Genomic DNA, 22,035 nt, shown 5'->3' on the forward strand with positions numbered 1-22,035 from the left:
GGTGAATTCTAGTTTCCTGTATTTTTCCGTTTCCACCAAAAAACGTGGATTATTTTTACCTCCATAAAACACAAAACACAATTGCTATTCTTTACAAGCAGCAAATCGCTGTCCACCCGGCTCGGTGGCCAGGCAGGGCGCCCCGGTCCCGGGATCCCGAGCGCAGCGCTGGCCCGTCCAGCAGGCCGCAGCGCCCTCCGGCGGCGCGTCCAGGGTGGCAGGGAGGAGGGTGGGCACGGAGGACGAGGAGGCGGCGCCGGGCGTCCCCGCGCTTCCCGCGAGATCCCCTCGCCCGCTCCGCCCCGCTCGCCCCGCTCCCCGCGCCTCGCCACTTCCTGCCTTCGGTGCCCGCGCCACCCGCCCTCGTCCGCGCTCGCCGCCTGCCGCCCGCCGCCCGGCGCCGCGCCCGCCGGCGCCCCCGGAGGTGTCCCCGGCCCGGCCGGGCTGCCACCCTGCCGGCCGCCCCGCGAGCCGCTTTGTCTCGGGCGGGGCGCGCGGGAGAGGCCGCCAGGTGCCCCCCGCCGCGGGCCCGGGCCCCCCGCCCCGGGGAGGTGGCGGCGGTGCCCGGCCCCGGGGCGGGGGGCGCGCCGGGATGGGCCCCAAGCGGCGGCAGCTGACGTTCCGGGAGAAGTCGCGGATCATCCAGGAGGTGGAGGAGAACCCGGACCTGCGCAAGGGCGAGATCGCGCGGCGCTTCAACATCCCGCCGTCCACGCTGAGCACCATCCTCAAGAACAAGCGCGCCATCCTGGCGTCGGAGCGCAAGTACGGGGTGGCCTCCACCTGCCGCAAGACCAACAAGCTGTCCCCCTACGACAAGCTCGAGGGGCTGCTCATCGCCTGGTTCCAGCAGATCCGCGCCGCCGGCCTGCCCGTGAAGGGCATCATCCTCAAGGAGAAGGCGCTGCGGATAGCCGAGGAGCTGGGCATGGATGACTTCACGGCCTCCAACGGCTGGCTGGACCGCTTCCGCCGGCGCCACGGGGTGGTGTCCTGCAGCGGCGTGGCCCGCGCCCGCTCCCGCAGCGCCGCTCCCCGGGCCCCGGCGGCGCCCGCCAGCCCGCCCGCGGTGCCCTCGGAGGGCGGCGGCGGCGGGGGCGCCACGGGCTGGCGCGCCCAAGAGGAGCAGCCGCCGTCGGTGGCCGAGGGCTACGCCTCCCAGGACGTGTTCAGCGCCACCGAGACCAGCTTGTGGTACGACTTTCTGCCGGACCAGGCCGCGGGGCTGTGCGGCAGCGACGGACGGGCCCGCAGGGCCACCCAGCGCCTGAGCGTGCTGCTGTGCGCCAACGCCGACGGCAGCGAGAAGCTGCCCCCGCTGGTGGCCGGCAAGTCAGCCAAGCCCCGCGCCGGCCAGGCCGGCCTGCCCTGCGACTACACCGCCAACTCCAAGGGCGGCGTCACCACCCAGGCCCTGGCCAAGTACCTGAAGGCCCTGGACACCCGCATGGCTGCAGAGTCTCGTCGGGTCCTGCTCCTCGCTGGCCGCCTGGCTGCCCAGTCCGTGGATACCTCAGGCCTCCGGCACGTGCAGCTAGCCTTCTTCCCATCGGGCACTGTGCAGCCGCTGGAGCGGGGCGTAGTCCAGCAGGTGAAGGGCCACTATCGCCAGGCTATGCTGCTCAAGGCCATGGCCGCGCTGGAGGGCCAAGACCGGTCAGGCCTGCAGCTGGGCCTCATGGAGGCCCTGCACTTTGTGGCTGCCGCTTGGCAGGCCGTGGAGCCTTCTGACATAGCGGCCTGCTTTCGTGAGGCTGGCTTCGGGGGCGGCCCGAATGCTACCATCACCACTGCCTTCAAGAGCGAGGGAGAGGAAGAGGAGGAGGAGGAGGAAGAAGAAGAGGAGGAGGAGGCAGAAGGGGAGGAGGAGGAGCTGGAGGAGGAGGAGGAGGAGGAAGGGGAGGAAGAGGAGGAAGCCGGGGAAGGAGAGGAGTTGGGGGAGGAGGAGGAGGTGGAAGAGGAGGGTGATGTTGAGGACAGTGAGGAAGAGGAAGAGGAAGAGGAGGAGGAGGAGGAGGAGGAAGAGAGCTCCTCTGAAGGCTTGGAGGCAGAGGACTGGGCCCAGGGTGTGGTGGAGGCCGGTGGCAGCTTCGGAGGCTATGGCACCCAGGAGGAGGCCCAGTACCCGACCCTCCACTTCCTGGAAGGCGAGGCAGACTCTGAGTCGGACAGTGAGGAAGAGGAGGACGATGACGACGATGACGACGATGAAGATGACGAAGATGAGGATGGCGATGAGGTGCCCGTGCCTAGCTTTGGGGAGGCCATGGCTTACTTCGCGATGGTGAAGAGGTACCTGACCTCCTTCCCCATCGATGACCGTGTGCAGAGCCACATCCTCCACTTGGAACACGATCTGGTCCACGTGACCAGGAAGAACCACGCCAGGCAGGCAGGAGTTCGGGGTCTCGGACATCAAAGCTGAGCCACGGGGCCTGGCCATGCCCTCAACCCAGACGTGGCAGCACCAGCCCGGGGCAAAGGACTCCTTGGGCAGGTGCTGTGCATGGAGCCAGAGCAGGGAGCCCCAGATGCTGCCATCACTTTAGCAATGTCCCCCAGGCCCTGTGAGCAAGCCCGGTCACCGTGGTAGGGCCCAGGGCTGGGGTCAGCCTCACTGCCTGCTTATTGCCTCTTTCTCAGAGTCCTCTTTCCTCCCCATTTGCCCCTGAACTTGGGGGACCAGGTGGGGAGCTGTCCGGTGCTACCACACTATGCCATCTGTGGACTAGGCCACAGCAGCCACCAGGGATGGGCCCTGGAGGCTCCCGGCCAGACAGTGCCTCTCCCCTCTGCCGTCCACACCAGGTCTTTGGTGGAGGGGGACCCCAAAGCCATTCTGGGAAGGGCTTCAGAGGAAGGTCCAGCCTAGGCCCCTAGGAGGCTGGCAGCCCCCCATCCCTGCCCCCAGACCGCCTCAAGAAGCACAGTCTAACCACAGGCTCCTAAGCCTGCCTCTGCCTGCTTTCCCACCTCCCCAGTCCCTTTCTCTGGCCCAGCCCATGTTCCTTTGGCCCTTGGTGTTCTTCACAGATTGGAGGTTCCCAAGAGGCCCTCCAGGGGAGTGAGAATGGGCATTTCCCCTGTGGGCAGCTGCAGGCCCCACGCCTCTCCTTCCTCCTGGCAGGGGGCCTGGGTCTGGGCCCAGAGTCCAGTTGTCCAGCTGCTCCTTTCCCAGTATGAATTCAATAAATCCGTTCACCCCCTTTTTGTGGGGTGAATGTTTTAACAGCCAAGGGTGCATCATCCTTCGTGGTTTGGGCTTGCGTCTGTCCTGGGGACACATACTTTCCCAGTTTCCTTTGTTCCTTGCTCCGGTGGGACATGAAGGCAAGTGTTGAGTAAGTGGCCGCAGCCTAGGCCCTGACTAGAGTGAGAGGCACCTCTGTGTCTAAATGCGACCCAGACTCGGGGAGGAAGGGGGCTTCATGCACCTGCCTGGGCATGGCTCTGAGGAAGCCAGGCCTTGTGCTGCTTTGTGGTTGGAGAGAAGCTTGGGGTCAGCTGACGGACAGGAGGGAGGGAGCTGCAGTCTCTGTTGGGCTAAATTAAACTACAGGCACCTGGGATCGAGGCCGCTCAAGGCTCATTAAAAGTTGTTGCAGGAGTGGGGCCAGAGAGCAGAAAGAAAGGGGTGTTAGGGCAGCTCCTAGGCTCCAGGCTGGAGTTTGAGGGGCACACAGGTACCTCAAGAGGGAATCTCCAAGCAGAGTGGCTCTCCTTGGGGACAGTGGCAGGAGAGAGGTGATATTACTGGGGAGAGATGGCACCCCCCAGGAAACTGAAATGAATTAGCAACTCCCTTCGCGGTACCCTCCAAGGGGCCCCCCAGTCCAAAGGTGAAGACGGGCCCCTCAATGATCCTCCCCTCTTTCTTTATTTCAGGGCCAGCCTGGCCTTCCTGGCCCTCCAGCATTGAGGCCTCAGGCCCCAGCGGTTCCACCTAGTGTCGGGCCTGAGCTTGAGCAGGGCAGGCAGCTCTGGGCCCCAAACCGGTTTTCCCACCTTGGCTAGGGCTGGCATATCACCCATGTGACTCCCCCCCCCCCCTCCTTGCAGTTCCTCTCGCCACCCTAGAATGTTAAAGGGGTAGGGGGGCTATCCAGGTAATCCTGTCTCCTGCCTGCCCCGTGTGTGGTCTCTTCTAGAAAGGCGAGGTCTCAGTGTATGATTTTGCTAACGAAGAAACATTCACATCTAAATAATTGCTGTGAGTTTATTTGAGCCGAATTATTGGGAAGCAGAATATCAACCTATTGAGGAAATACTCCAGAGAATGGCAGGGTTTTTTTGTTTTGTTTTTTTTGCCTTGTTTTACAAATTATAATCAAAGGAGGAGGCATAAGTGGGTTATAGGACATGTATTGGTGATAGATTAGGGAGGCAGGAGAAAGCAAAGCAGGGAAACCTCTGGGATTAAGTAGAAAGTAAAAGGATAGACACATGCTTCTTTTTACTTGGGTGGATACAGGATAGTTAATAGTCAACAATTAACACGATAACAATGAGGGAATTTGTGGTTTCACTCAGGTGCAACATCGGTTGAGCCCTGAGGGGTCCAAGTTACCCGGACTTTCCAAAGGTGTGTTTATTTTAGACGCATAAAGACAATAGGCTCAGTTAAGATCCAAGTTGATCTTTGTCAGGAGTATACTGGCCCTAGGACAAGACTATCCACCATAGAGTGCTTTTTAATTTAACAGGTTTGATTTCAGACCATCCTTTGTCTCTAGTTTGCAAGGCCGCCACGCAGGCCTTTGCCCGAGTTAGTTAGGTTAGGGATGTGGCCCCTTTTCATTCACAACTTTAATGAAGTAGAGTCACTGCTCCACCCTTGCCTTTCTGCACTTGGGACACACAGAGATCCCTTCGAAACCTTGGAAGACTTTGAAACTAAGTGACAGCAAAAAAGTAGTAGGGATTCCCCTCCCTGTCATTCTCCCCACCCCATCTATGCCTTGGAGAGGAGACCAGAGAGTCATGAGGGAGACCAGTCTACCTCCTGGCCTGCTCTGAGGTAAGTAGTGGGAGCAGTAGCCTTCTCCCCAGGGAGCCCTGGCCAATCCAAGTCCCTTACCTCAAATAACAAGGCAAATCCTTTCCATTTGTCTCCTGCCTATGAGAACACCTCTTTTGCCTGACCGGTTTGGCTCAGTGGATGGAGCATTTGCCTGTGGACTGAAAAGTCCCAGGTTCTATTCCAGTCAAGGGCATATTCCTTGGTTGCGGGCACATCCCCAGTAGGAGGTGTGCAGGAGGCAGCTGATCGATGTTTTTCTCTCATCAATGTTTCTAACTCTCTATCCCTCTCCCTTCCTCTCTGTAAAACATCAATAAAATATTTTTTTAAAACTTAAAAAAAACACCTCTTTTGCTGCAATTAAGATCACCTCGTTTTTAAAAATATATATACATTTCTTATTGATTTCAGAGTGTAAGGGAGAGAAAAACCTCCATGATGAGAGAGAAACATTGATTGGCTGACTCCTACACGCCCCCTACTAGGGGGATCGAGCCTGCAACTGGGCATGTGTTCTAGCCGGAATCAAACCTGGGACCCTTTAATCTGCAGGCTGACACTCTATCCACTGAGCCAAACTGGCTAGGGCAGGCAGATCATCTCATTTTTGATAACACCCCATCTCAGGTGCTGTGCTATGCACTTTGGTTGCTTACAAAGCCCCTAGGAGGTGGGTAAAACCATGAGAAAACAGGCACAGGGAAGGTCCAGTAATGCGCCCGACGCCACACCGCTTGTGTGGAAGCCAGTGTTCTCCCCAGGATGACCCTTGAAGTTGCTGTTTACTTATACTCTGCGCCCTTTGTACTGAGGAAGCGCCCACCTTCCTAATCCTGTAACGGTAGCCCTCTTGAAATGGAACTGGTTGCAGAAGTCCATTTCTAACCCATGGAAGAATATCTTTTTAGAATTAGATGGAGATGAGGGATGTGGAGTTCTTGCAGCTCTTATATCTATAAATTCCTGTTCCAGCAGTCCCCACACAAACACAGGTCTGTGAATACCCTTCCTATTCTCCTCCCTGTTACCCCATTGAAACAAATAGGTGAGGACTGTCAGTACTTTACAAAGGAGGTTAATAGGGAGGAGTTAAATGACCTGCCCAAGGCACTGGCCTTGAGCTCTGATGTTCTCCCTGGGAGTCTGGGTTTCGCACTAAATACTCAACCCGGTTGAAACCGGTTTGGCTCAGTGGATAGAGCGTTGGCCTGCGGACTGAAAGGTCCCAGGTTCGATTCCGGTCAAGGGCGTGTACCTTAGTTGCGGGCACATCCCCAGTGGAGGGTATGCGGGAGGCAGCTGATCGATGTTTCTAACTATCCCTCTCCCTTCCTCTCTGTAAAAAATAAATAAAATATATATTTTAAAAATAAATGTTCAACCAGGATACTACTGGGACTGGGATGGAAATAGGGTTTGGGGGGGGGGGGGGGGAGCGGGCAGGGATTGAGGATGAGCCTATGAGCACAGAGCTTTGAGGAGGGATCCAGCAAGGAGGTATATCACAAAGTCCAGATGGGAAGCAGCAGATGCCGCCTTCACTTGGGACTGACCGCTAAATAATCCAGAAGGGGGTCCCAGCCCTGGGGATGCTGGTGTAGGATTCTTGGGGCCTGGTTGACGTTGGAAGAACTCAGAGTGAGCCAGTAGCTGGTCCTCAGGTGGCGTGGGCAAAAATTATATCTTCTTGGGAGACCGGGAAGACAAGGCCGCCTATAATCGCCTTTTCAAATCCAGAGGCCCGATAGGAGGTAACGGGGACGAACTACAACTCCCAGAAGCCTCTGCTCTTTGGAGTCAAGGATGGTTGTCATGGTTTCAGAAAACAATATGGCCTCTCCCAGCTGGGACGGGAGTCTCCGGGTTAGAGAGGCAGAAGCGGGTCTGGACACCCTCGGTGGCGAGAGAGGAGAGACATTTGAGCGGCCCTGAGTTTGGGACTGGACGCTGCACGGCTGGATCCTCCTGCCTTTGCCGAGGGTGCCATGGAGGGCAGTGTGGACGAGGAGGCGCTGCACCAGCTGTACCTGTGGATAGACAACATCCCTCTGTCCCGCCCCAAGAGAAATCTCTCCCGGGACTTCAGCGACGGAGGTGTGCGCCTGTGTGTGTCCGCATTTCTGTCCTGAATGCACGTGTATTAGGGGTCTTTGTGCAAACATATTGTTATGCTGTGTACGTGTGTGGTGTGCATGTTTGGAGGGTTGTCTATCTCCTAGGACTTCACTTGCAGAAATGAGTCTGTGTGTGTGTCAGTGACTCTCTCATGGGACTTAATGACTAAGATGCATATCTGTGTATGTATCTTTGTATCTCTGCGTGTGTGCATGCACATTGCTATATTCTATATGTTTATCTTATGGGAGTCAGAGTGTGTGTGTGTGTTCATATGTCCTGTATGTATGTAGGGGAGTCTTATGTGCATATGTGTTGCTTTGTGATTGTGTAGGTGTCTGTGTGTATGTAGAGGAGTCTTGTGTGCATATGTGTTGCTTTGTGATTGTGTAGGTGTCTGTGTGCTTAAGATTGTCTCCTGGGATTTTAATGTGTGACTCTTTGTGCTTTCGTGTGTATGTTGGTGACTGTCTCTTGGAACTCCAGTGATGGAAGTATATGTGTGTGACCATCTCTGTGTGTTTGCATGTGTGCTGTATGTGTGTGTGGATATGTGTGTAGTGTGTGTGTGTGTGTGTGTGTGTGTGCTATGTGTGTCTGGACAGGTAGGTATCTACACGTGTTGTCCTATCTGTAAAGGGACCTTATCACATATGTCTGTGTGAGTCTGACTTTCTCCTGGGACTTTGGTGTTGGAGTGTGTGTGTGTATGTATCCATAGGAATGCCTAGGATGGAGACCCGGCTCCCCTGGAGATTCCTTCTCTATTAACACATCAGAGACCACAGTTTTCAAACGCCCTGAGTTAATGGGGAAGGAATATAGCCCCTCTGGAGTATGCTGGAGGCTTAGTCTCCAGCTGATCACTGATCTCACCTCCTTTTCCCCACTCTCCCCTGTCTTCTTTCGCCCCCCCCCCCTTCCTATCATCCTTTCCCATCTCTACATCTCCGCCTCTCCACTCGGCCCCACCACTCTGCCCCCCATGATTCTCCCATGCCACCCATTTGTTCGCTCTTCCTCTTCTCCCTTTCCCATCTCCCATCTTCCATGTCTGCTCCCACTCCTCCTCCTTCAGTCCTGGTTGCAGAAGTCATCAAGTTTTACTTCCCCAAGATGGTGGAGATGCACAACTATGTCCCTGCCAACTCTCTCCAGCAGAAGCTCAGCAACTGGGGTCACCTGAACAGGTAGCAGAATATCTGGGTGCACTAGCCCCTCCCCTGGGCTCCCAGGAAGGGCTGCCTCAGCCCCTCCACCTCCCATGGTCCCCACAGCCCAGGCAGACAGAACTGTCTGGAGACAACATTAAGGGACTCTTCTATTGGGGAGGTGAAGGTAACTAGGGACACCCAAGAACAGGGCTCAGGTATGGTGCTCTTCCATTTCCCCCTGGGGCTGTGCACTTAGCCCGGCAACTGCTGAACCCATTTTCTCTCCCCCCACCTCCCCCACTTCATTTCCGAAGGACTGGGTCTGCCATCCCTGTGTCTGCCCTCCAGGAAGGTGCTGCACAAGCTGAACTTCTCGGTGCCGGAGGACGTGATGCTCCAGATCGTGCAGTGCACGCCGGGCGTGGTGGAGCTGGTGCTCATTCCCCTGAGGCAGCGCCTGGAGGAGCGGCGGAGACGCCGGAAGCAGGGCTCGGGCTCCTTACAGGTGCCACCCTCCTCGGACTTCTCCTCCCGCTGCTCGGAGGGGGCCTTCCAGCCTGCGGAAAGCCCCCACCGTGGCGATAAGTGTGGGAGAAGGGCGCCTGGTTAAAGGGACCCTGGCTTGGACGGTGAAGGGAAGGGACATGGGGCCCTGTGGGGATGGGCGAGCACCAGCTCACAGAGGACCTGGGGGTTCTTTCAGGAGCTGGTTCCCCAGGATGGCAGTGGCTACATGGATGTGGGTAAAGTCGCTTTAACTTTTCCTCCTTCCCAGGGGCAGCTTTTCTCCTTTCCTTCCTTGGGGGGAGGGAGGAGGGAAAGTCAGGAAAATAGGACTCCGGAAGGGTTTCTCCACCACGTACCTCTTCTCAGGTTTGCCCCAGAAGGCCCGAGGGGAAGGTGCCCAGGACCCCCAGGCAGGGGGGCAGCTCAGGTAAGGAAATCGGGAGTCCCTGACCTTACCAGACCAGGTAAGGAGGCAGAGAAGGCAGGAATGGGGTAGGGAGAGGGTGGGGAGACCTGGCCCAGGGGCACTGGAAAGAGGAGGGCCAGGCCTCCCCTAAGCTGCTTCCCACCCCAGGGGGGCCCGGCAGCGGGTGGCCCGGCGGCCCGGGTACAGCCAGATGCAGCACGGGGACCCAAGCTTCGTCCTCCAGATTGCTGAGAAGGAGCAGGAATTGCTGGCCTCGCAGGAGACGGTGCAGGTGAGAGCACTGGGGAGGTGCGGGGGCCTGGGACCTGTGGAGGGCGGGATGAGGGCAGGGAGGTCCCCGGGTTTGACCTCTGCGCGGCCGCCCAGGTCCTGCAGATGAAGGTGCGGCGCTTGGAGCACCTGCTTCAGCTCAAGAACGTGCGCATCGACGACCTCTCCCGCCGGCTCCAGCAAGCGGAACGGAAGCAGCGGTGAGCTGAGCAGCTAGCTGCTCAGGACGTGCAGGGATGCCCCAGTATCTGCCAGAGCCCCGAAAAGGCCGCCGACACACCCACAGAACAGCCCATGCACCCACAGAACGCGGACTAACGGGGCGGGCAGGTGGGCGGAACCAGCTGCTCCTAAGAGCCTCTCGGAGCCCCTCCCTTAGGGGGAGGGGGAGCGTGGTGAGTGGGCGGAGGGACAGGAGCCCTTACGTCTGAGCACGGAACTGAGCCACCTCCTTGCACTCCATCCGGATCAGGAGAACGGATAACTACTTTCCAGAACCCAGAAACCGTGTGCGGAGACCTGGTGTGTACCCCAAAGCAGTGAGAGACACCCGGGGCTCCACTTTGGAGCTCCCTGTGCTGGGCGTTGGGGGATGGTCCCCGCACTGGGTCCGCACCACTAGAACCCGGTCCCCATCCAGCTGTGAGAACAGCGATGTCTCCATGTAGGCTGGTTCTTTGTGCCCTGGGCCATGGGGAAGCTGCCCCGGGCAGCTCCTGGGTGCTCACCTGGAGGCTGGAGGAGGGCAGCTGCTGAAGGGGAAGGGAAGAGGAATGGGTTCAGCCACGCGTGGGGAGGACCTCTGCTGTGCCTACACCGATGGCCCTCCCCTCCCATTAGGTACAGTTGAGAATTTGGGGGGAATATGGGACAAGGCTGTCCCCATTAAAAGCATTGTGCTCTCTTTCTTGTGCTAACCTTCTCTCTCTGCTTGGATCCTTGTGGGAAGTGAGGTCCTGCCTCCCTTTTGCTGCACCCTCCACCCCTTAAGGGCCTTTTATGCCCAGAATGAGTCTTACCTTGTGGGCAGCTGGGCCCTGGGGGGCCACTGCTTTGTAGGTTGATGATACCCCATTGTCAGGTCTTCTGCACTAGGAGAGTCTGACTTCTAACTCTGGCCTTACTAGACTGACCCCCAAATCCACCCTCACAGTCTCCTCCAACTCTGTTCAAACCCAGATTTCAGATTCTTTCCAAATGTAGCCACATTCTCGCCCTAAACCATGCCCGTGGACTGACTCCTAAATGTGTCCTCTGTATGACTCTCAACCCTGCTCACAGACTGATCCCAAGTTTTATGGACTGAAGACAAGCTTGACTCCCAAGCGTGAGTGAGATACCATGGCCATGGTGTGACCCTCACTCTGACCAGTAACACTGAACATTTGTAAATCCTAAACCCTCTACAATTCTATTCCTAGGCATATATGCAATGTATACTCAAAAGAAACTTAAGCTTTCTGTTCTGTGGCACATGTATAGCAATGTTCATAGCAATACATTTTGTAACAGCAAAAGAAACTGAAAATAACTTGTTTTTAGTTATCTGTCACTGTGTAACAAATTGCCACACTCTTAAAGGCTTAAAACAGCATTTATTATCTCATATTTTCTGTTGCTCAAGAGTCCAGGGATGGCTTAGCTGAATCCTCTGCCTCAGGGTTTCTCACAAGGCTGCAATCAAAGTGTTAACTAGAGGTGTAGTCTCATCTGAAGGCTTGACTGGGGAGAGACTCACTTCATATTGTTGTCGATAGAGTCCAGTTTCTTGTGGACTGTTGGAGTGAGGGCTCCAGTTTCTTGCTGATTGTTGGCTGGTGGCTGCCCTCATTTCCTCGTCATCCAGCAAGGGAGAGAGTTAGAATCTAGCAAAATGGAAGTTATATTCTTATCTAATGCAATTGCAGAAGTGACATCCATCACATCTGTCATATTCTATTTATTTGAAATAAGTCAGTAGATCCAGCCAACATTCAAGGGGAGAGGAACACTTAGGTTTGAATACCAGGAGGCAGAGATCAGTGGAAGCCATTTTAGAAGCTGGCAACAAGGAGGAAAAGCAACAGAGGATAAAATCTAGGATAGGGGTTACTTCTGAGAGAAAGCAGAGGGCAGAGATGCAAGAGGCACATTAGTAGATATAAGTTATTTGTAATGTTTTAGTTCTTGGGGCAAGTGGTGGGTTTACAAGTGTTCATAAATGGGCTGAAACAAGTTCATAAGTGGGGAGAAACAAGTGTGAGGTTATTTATTGTTCTGAACCATTAAAAAAACAAGGATTATGTGGTGTCCAATTCTATATACCTGAGTTCCTAAATTAATAAAAATAAAAACTGATGACTGTTCCTGACCTTGGTCTGTGCCCTTCCCTTGCACTCAGCTTAGTTTAAACACTGGCTTCAACCTTGTCCTCTGTCTTACCCAAATTAACCGCAGCCTGTACACATATCGACCCAGTCTAGCACTGTTCTCTCTCCATAGTCTGCATTGGGTCTGTTCTGTTCTCTAAACCTTTCTTTTCTTTTTTAAAAAAAATATATTTTATTGATTTTTTTTACAGAGAGGAAGGAAGAGGGATAGAGAGCTAGAAACATTGATGAGAGAGAAACATCGATCAGCTGCCTCCTGCACACCCCCTACCGGGGATGTGCCTACAACCAATTTACATGCCCTTGACCAGAATCGAACCTAAGACCTTTCAGTTCATAGACCGATGCTCTTTCCACTGAGCCAAACCAGTTTCAGCTATTCTCTAAACCTTTCATTTTCATGCTCCTGTGTGTGGAGCTGGAAAGAATGGTTTGTAGAGGGATTTGAGGATCAGGATGTGGGGTAGGGCATGGTTCTGCCTGACAGAGCACAATGGAACCAGAATGCAGGTTCAGCAATTGGGGTTACCCCTTTAAGAGTCTGCTGACCTCCATTAGCAGAGGCTAGGCCTTCCTCCTTGAGTTCCCCCACCTTATTCCTACTATCCAGATATGCCTGCATCTGTTTTAATATCTTAAAACCCTATAGATCAAACACCAAAAGCAGTGGAGAATTTTACTGAATGTTTCTTGGGAACAAATATGAAGGCGGACTACATCACACATTATGTCTATAACTCATCTTTATTATTTTTTTTATTTATTTATTTTTTTTTCCAGTTGTTTGTTTTTATTGTTGTTGTTGCTGTTGTCATAATATCGGGTCTAGTAATAATTAATGTTTTTAAACATTCGTTTAAAATCTTGCTTGGCGTTGACTTGTATTTTTTTTTTTTTAATAAGTTTTTATTTTTCATATTATTACAAATGTTCCTTCCTCCCCCCCCCCCCACCATTGCTCTCCTCCACCAGGTTCCCACCCCACCCTCTGCCCTTTCCCCTCTCCCCATTGTCCTCATCCATAGGTGCACAGTTTATGTTCAGTCTCTTCCCACGCCCCCCTCTCCCCTTTTCCCCAAGAATTGTCAGTTCACTCCCCTTCCATACCTCTGATTCTATTATATTCAACAGTTAATATTGTTCATCAGATTTTTTTAATTTCCTTGGTTTTTAGATTCACTTGTTGATAATTACGTATTTGTTGTTCATAATTTTTATCTTTGTTTACTTTCTCTTCTGAAAGAACCCCCTTCAGCAATTCATATAATTCTGGTTTGGTGGTGATGAACTCCTTTAGCTTTTTTTTATTAGTGAAGCTCTTTATCTGGCCTTCGATTCTGAGTGATAGCTTTGCTGGGTAGCTTATTTTTGGCTGTAGGTTCTTGCTATTCATCACCTTGAATATTTCTTGCCATTCCCTTCTGGCCTGCATGGTTTCTGTTGAGAAGTCAGCTGACAATCGTATAGGTGCTCCTTTATAAGTCACTACCTTCTTTGCTCTTGCTTCTTTTAATATTCTCTCTTTATCTTTTGCTCTTGGAATTTTAATAATGATGTGTCTCGGTGTGGTCCTCTTTGGATTCCTTTTGTTTGGAGTTCTGTGCGCTTCCTGGACTTGTAAGTCAAATTCTTTCACCAGGTGGGGGAAGTTTTCTGTCACTATTTCTTTCAGTATGTTTTCGATATCTTGCTCTCTCTCATCTTCTGGAACCCCCATAATTCTGATGTTGGTTCGCTTGAAGTTGTCCCAGAGGTTTCTTACATTATCTTCAATTTTCTGGATTCTCTTGCCTTCTAGCTTCTGTGGAGGAGTGTCTTCTGGCTCTTTATGTTCCAAATCTTTGACTTGATTCTTGCGATCTTCCCTTCTGTTTTTAGGACTCTGTAGAATATTTTTTATTTCAGACAATGTATTCTTTATTTCTTGTTGATCCCTTATCATTTCTTGTTGACTCCTTATTAATTCTAGTTGATCTCTTTTCATATCCTCATAGGCCTTATCCATCTTTTCTAGGAAATTCTTGAAAAACCTTATAAGCGTAGATTTGAACTCTATATCCAGACGCTTTTTGTCCTCCATTTCTTTCGTTTGTGATCTATTTTGTTGTCGCATTTCGCAGTAACAGATGGGACGGGGTTTCAGGGTGGAGCCTGCAGCTTTGGCTTCCGTCAGCCCCGCCCTATGCGGGTCCTTCAGTGCTCGCTGCCGGCGCCTCTGAGAGAAAGGTGCCCTCGATTTTCGCCTGCTGCCAAACAGTCTATGCTCTCCCCCAATGAGCCCGGTATTGGGGTTCAGTTCAGTTGGAAGTGGAGTTGGAGGTGGCGTTCACAGCAGTCTGGAGCCCCAGTCTCCTTCCCGTCAGGGCAATCCCGCGGCACAGCCGACTGTCCCTTCTCTGGGGGCAGTGTGCGCGCCTCCGGGACCTCCTTTCTCCGCTACCCCGGGGTTCCGACTTACAGCCCAGCTCCCTATGGCTGAGCCTGAGTCCCCGGGGTCTGGCCCAGAACTGGGGTTCAGAGCAGTCAGGGGCCCAGCACAGTCGGAGTTTTCTCTCCTTTCCGCTAGGGAACACCCGCCAGGCACTCGGCCTCCCTCCTCTCCGGCTCCGTCCTCTCCGCGCGCCGCGTGTCTCCGTACCTTGGGCTTTTACAGCTCCTCCGCGCCTCCTTCTGGTTTTCTCCTTGCTTCTTCTTGTAGGATTTCCAGTCAGTCGACTTTCCTGTAGTTCTGGGTAATGTCCATTTTATATTTTAGTTGTATTTTATTAAAATTGTTGTGTGCAGCTGCGGCTAGTTGCCTACCCGAGCAGCCATCTTGGATTCCCCCTTATAACTCATCTTTAAATCTCTCTCTTGTTCTCTAAACTTCCCTTCTGACAGCCACTACCATATTTCTCCCACTCTGCTCCTCACTCCCCTACCCTTTCTGATCCACACTAAATCAGATTTCTTCTGGTTTATTCATTCATTAATTCCTCAAATGTTTATTGAGTGTCTACTATGTACTAAATGCCAGGAACACAAGGATGAACTATAAAACATTATTTGAGTCCCATTTTCACAATCCTAGAAGGGGAAAGGTACATAAAAAGACATTTAACATTTTTTTTGTTACTTAATATTTTGAATAGGTCAAACACATCATTATAAAATGTATAAGCTTGCCTGGTGTATCTCAGTGATTGAGCATTGCTGACCCATGCACCAAAAGGTCACAGATTCGAATCTTGGTCAGGGCACATGCCCAGGTTTCAGGCTCAATCCCCGGTGTGGGGCATGTAGGAGGCAACAGATCAATGATTCTCATCACTGATGTTTTTTTTATTTGTATTTTTTTAAATATATTTTTTATTGATTTTTCACAGAGAGGAAGAGAGAGGGATAGAGAGTTAGAAACATCGATGAGAGAGAATCATCGATCAGCTGCCTCTTGCACACCCCCTACTGGGTATGCGCCCACAACCAAGGTACATGCCCTTGACCGGAATCGAACCCAGGACCTTTCAGTCCCCAGGCCGACGCTCTATCCACTGAGCCAAACCGGTCCCGGCATCATCATTGACGTTTCTATTTCTCCCTCTCCATTCCACTTTGAAATCAATAAAAAATATTAAAAAACATATATTTTTCAAAAACATAAAAAGTGCCGAGACCGGTTTGGCTCAATGGATAGAGCGTCGGCTTGGGGACTGAAGGGACCAGGGTTTGATTCCAGTCAAGGGCATGTACCTTGGTTGCGGGCATATCCCCAGCAGGGGGTGTGCAAGAGGCAGCTGATCGATGACTCTCTCTCATCGATGTTTCTAACTCTCTATCTCTCTCCCTTCCTCTCTGTACAAAATCAATAAAATATATTTTAAAAAATAAAAAAGTGTCTTTTGAAAAACAAAACAAAAAACATAAAAAGTGAAAACTCTCCTTGGTCCCACACACCTCCAATAGATAACATTTTTCTTTAGTTTTTGCATATTCTTCCATAGCATCTCAATGTGGATACAAGCAAATATGCACATTTATTGTTATCTTATCCCCATATTTTTTAATATAAAGGGGAAGCAGACTACCCACTCTTTTCTGTACTTTTTGAAGGTTTAAAAAAAAATTATTTCATGTGCAAAAGGATAGCATTCTGTCATAAGGCAGATGTCTTGAATGACCTATTCACTTAGTCCAACTTAATGAAGCCTATGTCCTTCACGTACTGACAGAAACACTGGAGACGTATGTTGAGGCTGTATTTCCGGATCATACTGTGGCGGTTTGAGCAGACGCGGCAAGAAGGAGAACCCTGGCCGAATTTCCTCAGATGGCTCCAGTAGAGTTGCTGGTGACCCATCTTGCTCTCTCTGTAGCAACAAGACGAAAGGCTCTTTTCTGTATCTTGATTTTCCACTCAACACGATCTCTTTTAGATATGTGATGGTCAATGTTATGTGCCAGCTAGACTGGGCCACAGGGTGCCCAGACATTTGGGCAAATGTTATTCTGGGTGTTTTCTGTGAGGCTGTTTTTGGATGAGATTAACGTTTAACTGGATAGTCTGAGTGAAGCAGGTGGTTTTCCCTGATGCGAGGGGGCCTCTTCCACTCAGCTGAAGAAGGCCTGAACAGAATAAAAAAGCTGTGTCTTCCCTGAGTAAGAGAATTCCTCCTGCCTGACAGCCTTTGAACTGGGAGATGGGATTTTTTTTTTTTCCTTTGAACTTTAACTGGAGCATGAATTCTTCCTGGGTCTTGAGCCTGCCGGCCTTTGGACTGGAACTAAACCATGGCTCTCCTGGGACTCCAGCTTGCTGACTCATCCTACAGATCTTGCAACTTGCCTGCCTGCCTCCATGATTGCATGAGCTGCTAACTCATCTATCTCTGCCTCCCATTGGTTCTGTTTCTCTGGAGAACCTTGACTAATGCAAGATTTTTCCAAAACAGTATGTACATTGAAAACTTCCAAATAAAACTCTATTGTCTGTACCAAATTTAATCAGTCCTCTACGAACACTTGATTTATTTTTAATCTTTTATTAAGAATATAACAATGAAAAACCTCACACATTCATGATTTAATGTTATGTACAGTATATCTGCACAGTAAATTCTAGAACTGGGGTTGTTTGGTCAAAGGATACATGTATTTGTCCTGGCTGGTGTGGTTCAGTTGGTTGAGTGTTGTCCTGTACACTGAAAGGTTGCTGGTTAGATTCCTGGTCAGGGCATATGCCCAGGGTATGTTTGGGAGGCAACCAATCAATGTTTCTTTCTCACATTGATCTCTCTCTCTCTCTCTCTCTCTCTCTCTCAAATCAATAAAAACATTTTTAAAAAGAGTACATGTATTTGCAATCTTGGTAGATATTGTGAAATTGTCAACTCCAAGGGCATGGTTTAGAGCAGTGTTTCCCAAACTTCTCTCATGATGAGAATCACCTGGTGGAGTTGTTAAAACACAGATTCCTGAATCCCAACTAAGAAGTGCTAAACTAGAATTTTTGGGAACATATAGGTAAAATTGTATACTTAACTAGTGCTCGAAGACAGATTTTATATACAGAGCACTAAGTTAGGTATGCAATTTTACCTATATGTTCTCAAAAATTCTAGTTTAGCACTTCTTAGTTGGGATTCAGGAATCTGTGTTTTAACAACTCCACCAGGTGATTCTCATCATGAGAGAAGTTTGGGAAACACTGGTTTAGAGCAAAGGCTGAAGTCTGGTGGTCCATTGCCCTGCTTTGGTTTGCAGTGTTGTGTTTTTAAAAAATTGCTAATTCTTATATTGATGAGGATGTGAAGCAACTGGAACTCTCATACTCTGCTGAGAGTGTAAGTACAAACATTTCAGAACAGTTTGGCCATTTCATATAAAATTAAGCATATGCCTATGCTATTGTGTGAGTTTAATCAGAGAAGCAGAAGGAATTTGCTACAGGGACTTGGTGACAGGTAACTGTTAAAGAGGCTCTGCAGGCTGCTGTTTTGCACCTGATTCTGGAGCTCAAAGTTCACAGGTTAGGCAGATGGGAAGGGAGGATGGATATAAAGTGGGAGAGAGAACAGATGAGTTGGAATCCATGACCACGCTGGAGCCCTTGAGAAAAAACTGGAACTCATGTTAGTTCCCACGGCCTCCCAATCTGATGATGTGGGTGTCGTGCTGGAGAAGTCGGTCCCCTTTCCTATCTGGCCCAGGGGTCAGAGAAGTTGAAGGAAGATCCAGGACAAGGTGGGGCAGTTATGGGCCTGGGTGCTACCATGCCAATGAGATGAGCCAGCAGATCAGCAACGAAGTAGATAGGCAGGAACTCTCTAGACCTTGCAGGTGTAAAAACCAATATAGACACTGTTTTTCTTCTATCCTCCAAATCTCATGCAAAAATGTCTGTTGTGGACCACCCTAAATGGAAACATACAAGAGAATTCTGGGAAATGTAGTTCATTCTAAATTGGTATATTATAAAACAACCACAGCTTTGTTCCAGCAATTCCATTCCTTAATATTACTCAAGAGAAATGCATCCATATGTTTACCAAGACATGTACTAGAATATACACTGCAACATACAGTAGTCCCCCCTTATCCACAGGGGTTACCTTCTAAGATCTCCAGAGGATGCCTGAAACCTTGAAGAGTACCAAACCATACACATACTATTTTTTCCTACACATACATAGCTATGATAAAATATAATTTATAAATTAGGCACAGTAACAGATTAATAACAATAATAACCAATAATAAAATAGGACAATTATAACAATACTAGAGGCCCAGTACATGAATTTATGCACTGGAGGGGGGTCCCTCAGCCTGGCCTGTCCCCTCTCACAGTCTGGGAACCCTCAGGGGTGGGAGGCAACCTGGTAATCATGGGAAGGTGATGCCCCCCAATCACACTTCTGCTGCTGCCACTGCCAGCAGTGCAAGCCTCCACTGGTTCTGGTTACCTGAACCTCATATGTCCCTGGGCAGCTGGGAAGGCACCATCTGAGGCTTGCCAGCGCCTCAGGTCCACACTGGGCAGCAGGGGCACTGAGGGCAGGTCTTGCCGCACTGTGCACCTGCTGTGCCCCCCCCACCCCCCGGCTGGGCTGAAAGGACTGGGGGACTCCGGCAGCAGGCAAGCAGCATGCCTGCTGCCCCCTGGGACTGGAGGACTCTGGTGGGGCTAAGGGGACTAAGAGCCATCATCTTGTGGCTATGAGCGCTGCCATTTTTGTGATGGTGTGATGGTCAATTTGCTTATTCCCTCTTTATTAGATAGGATACTATATTAAAAGTTATGTGATGGTGGTCCCTCTGATACAAATCTCATAACAGAGTTGACTACTATGACCAATGGGTGGGTAGCATGTATAGTGTGAATTCACATAATGGGCAGGTTGGAAGACAGCACAAGACTTCTTTGTGCTACTCAGAATGGTGCACAATTTAAAACTTATGAGTAGTTTATTTTTGGAAGTTTCCATTTAATACTATGGGATCATGGTTGATGGCAGGAAACTGAAAACAGAAAAAGCTAAATCAAAGATCAGAGAAGGACTGCTGTAGCACCAGACAGTCCACAGTCAGCAGCTAGTCTGTGTTGGAAAGAGCCAGGAATGGGTTTGAAATTGGCTAGAAAGACGTAAAAAGGCAGGCCTTGCCTTGTCTTGAAGGGAGGATGAGTTTTGCCCATAGGAGAAGAGTAGGAAGGGCATTCCAGGTGGGAAGGTAACATAAGGAAGGCATATGAAATCAAATATCTTCACAGATCCAGAAGGCAAAATTAATGTGAGAAGCCCAGTATGGCTCAGTGGTCAAGCATTGATCCATGAACCAGGAGATCACAGTTCAATTCCTGGGTTTTGGGCTTGATCCCACGTAAGGGTATGCAGGAAGCATCCAGTGGATAATTCTCATCATTGATGCTTCTCTCTCTCTTCTGCTCCTTTCCTCTCTGAAATTAATAAAAATTTAAAAGAAAATGAATGTAAGAAAACAGGGATTGGTGGGAACTATGGCAAATTGGTGTGCCAGCCTTTGGTGCCAGGCTGGAATGTGAGTCCATCTTGTTAGATCTTCTGATATTTCAAGAGAAAGAATAGAAAGAAAATAAAGAGGGAGGGGAGGAAGAGGAGGAGGAGGAAAAGAAAAATTAGAATTTTTAAAAGCCCACCTGAGCTAAACTAAATGCAACTACAGTTTTGGGCCCACTGTCTGCCAATTTTATAGCCTGAAGAATAGATAGACATGGGAGTACAATTTTTTAGATGAAAAGGGGCCACAACTAAACCTGACAAGCTCAGGGGAGGCCTGTGTAGTGGCCTTACCTACTCAGAGACCTAAAATAACCACACAGAATGGTCTGAAATGAAAACTTTTTAACTAAAAGCAGTTTATGGTGGGTAGTCAAGTCCTAGGCTAGGCTAGAATCTTCACTGTCAAAGGTTAATACACACACACACACACACACACACACACACACATATATATATATATATATATATATATATATATATATAAAATATATGTTTTTTTTAAAGTATATTTTTATTGATTTCAGAGAGGAATGGAAAGGGAGAGAGAGAGAGATAGAAACATCAATAATAAGAGATAATCATTGATTGGCTGCCTCTTGCATGTCCCCTAGTGGGGAATGAGCCCATAACCTGGGCATGTGCCCTTGACCAGTATCAAACCCAGGACCCTTTGGACCACAGGACAACGCTCTATCCACTAAGCCAAACTGGCTAGGGCACAAAGGTCAATCCTTACCTTAGTTGAGCCTGTTTATTGTCTTTTGGCATCTGTGATAACATACCTTTGTAATTTCCCTTTTTCTAGACCTCTTTGGGTACAACAACCACACCAGAGCAGAGACCACAAATTCCCTTTACTGTTATAATGGGATTTAAAAAATTTTTATTTTTTAAATGTCTTCACTGATTTTTGTTGTTGTTATTTTTAGAGGGAGAGGAAGGGGTTGTGTGAAACATTGATCGGCTGCCTCCTGCATGTCCCTTACTGGGGATCAAGCCGGCAACTTGGGCATGTGCCCAAACTGGTAACCTCTCTGTATGTGGGACATGCTTAACTAAATGAGCCACATGGTCAGGGCAATCATGAAATTGACTGTTAACTATCCTGTACCCACCTATGTAAAAGAAGTATGTGTCTATCATTTTACCTTTTATCCAATCCCAGAGGTTCTCTCCCCCCCCCTCCCCCGCCTTTGCTTTGTCCCACCTTCCTCATCTATTACCAAAGGATTTAATGTAATCCACTTTTGTCTTATATTTTTTATTATAATGTATAAAGCAGGGTGCAGAACTGCCATTTTGCAGAGCATTTTTCTCAATCCGTTGAGGTTTTTCTTCCTGGTGATTGTCATCAGTTTGGTTCAAATAAACTCATCAAGTTCTCTGCAGGTTTGAACGTTTCTTACTTTGACAAATTGGAGGGGGAGCATAGTAGAGTGCATGGAACGTGGGATTGGGTAGTGAGAGCGGGTCTGGCAGGAGCTGGTGGGCTGGGTGGAAATCTCCCAGCGCCAGCCCCTGTGGACAGCATTTCAAACTCCGGAATGCACAGGAGTCACCCCAAAATGCTGCTAAAAAGTTTGTGAGGCTCTGCTGGAGACAGTCGCAGAGCAAGGAGCGCTTTGCTTTGCAGCAGCGTAGGACTTGATGGAGACAATAGCTCAGGAAGATTAGTTTGCCAACAGCGTGCAGACAAAAGCACAGGGTAGGAGCCTTGAAGGCTCCCCAACGGCAGCGATCCGGTCCTTCTGAAAGGAGGCTGGACCTCAGCCGCTCAAGTCCTGTCTCTCCTAGGCACCTTTGGAGGAGAGTGCTGCATGCTCTGGCGGGCTCCCTGTGGGCACTTTAGGGACTCTGTCCCGGCGGGGAAAATGGTGTGTGTGTGTATGTTCAAGGAGAGGAAGGCGGATGTGCAGCTAGAGCCGCTGAAAACTCTCCCACCGCTATCCCCTGCCTCTCGTTCCTCTACTCGGGACAGGCGCCCACAGCCCACCATGCAGCGCCGAGCTAGGGGCATCCCGCTACCATGACATCCTGCATCCTGCTGCCATGACGACTGCCTCCTTGGAGATCCGGTACTGAGGCTGCGGTCCCGGAGGGCCCCTGGTCCTCCCAACCCCCACCCCGCGTGCCTCCTTTGTTCTGATGTTTATCTCGG

At 50.4% G+C, this 22,035-nt stretch overlaps 3 protein-coding genes across 5 annotated transcripts; 2 read left to right on the forward strand and 1 right to left on the reverse strand.

The window, feature by feature from the left end:
- The first annotated feature begins 319 nt into the window (after positions 1-319).
- Positions 320-3,607, forward strand: CENPB (centromere protein B). The gene has a single exon (XM_084888470.1). The coding sequence runs from the start codon at positions 593-595 to the stop codon at positions 2,423-2,425; it is 1,833 nt and encodes a 610-aa protein (XP_084744596.1). The 5' UTR covers positions 320-592; the 3' UTR covers positions 2,426-3,607.
- Positions 3,608-4,192: 585 nt separating this feature from the next.
- Positions 4,193-12,319, forward strand: SPEF1 (sperm flagellar 1). Of its 3 annotated transcripts, XM_084888471.1 has the most exons (8): positions 4,193-5,017; positions 6,843-7,114; positions 8,214-8,325; positions 8,638-8,794; positions 8,993-9,032; positions 9,163-9,223; positions 9,371-9,494; positions 9,590-12,319. In XM_084888471.1, exons 2-8 carry the CDS (start codon positions 7,006-7,008, stop codon positions 9,695-9,697), a joined length of 711 nt encoding a protein of 236 aa, XP_084744597.1. In that variant the 5' UTR covers positions 4,193-5,017; positions 6,843-7,005; the 3' UTR covers positions 9,698-12,319. The 3 variants fall into 3 exon arrangements, with proteins under 3 accessions (XP_084744597.1, XP_084744598.1, XP_084744599.1); XM_084888472.1 differs by lacking the exon at positions 4,193-5,017 and having other exon boundaries at positions 6,467-7,114; positions 8,226-8,325; XM_084888473.1 differs by lacking the exon at positions 4,193-5,017 and having other exon boundaries at positions 6,467-7,114; positions 8,604-8,794; positions 9,590-9,708.
- A 3,708-nt stretch (positions 12,320-16,027) lies between these two features.
- On the reverse strand, positions 16,028-16,714 carry LOC311624357 (small ribosomal subunit protein uS14-like; the record flags this gene model as incomplete). Its single annotated transcript, XM_084887427.1, has 1 exon — positions 16,028-16,714. Exon 1 carries the CDS (start codon positions 16,196-16,198, stop codon positions 16,028-16,030), a length of 171 nt encoding a protein of 56 aa, XP_084743553.1. The 5' UTR covers positions 16,199-16,714.
- Between the last annotated feature and the right edge of the window lie 5,321 nt (positions 16,715-22,035).

The sequence above is a fragment of the Pipistrellus hanaki genome (genome assembly GCF_964339955.1).
Source record: "Pipistrellus hanaki genome assembly, chromosome: 6".
Taxonomy (NCBI): Eukaryota; Metazoa; Chordata; class Mammalia; order Chiroptera; family Vespertilionidae; genus Pipistrellus; species Pipistrellus hanaki.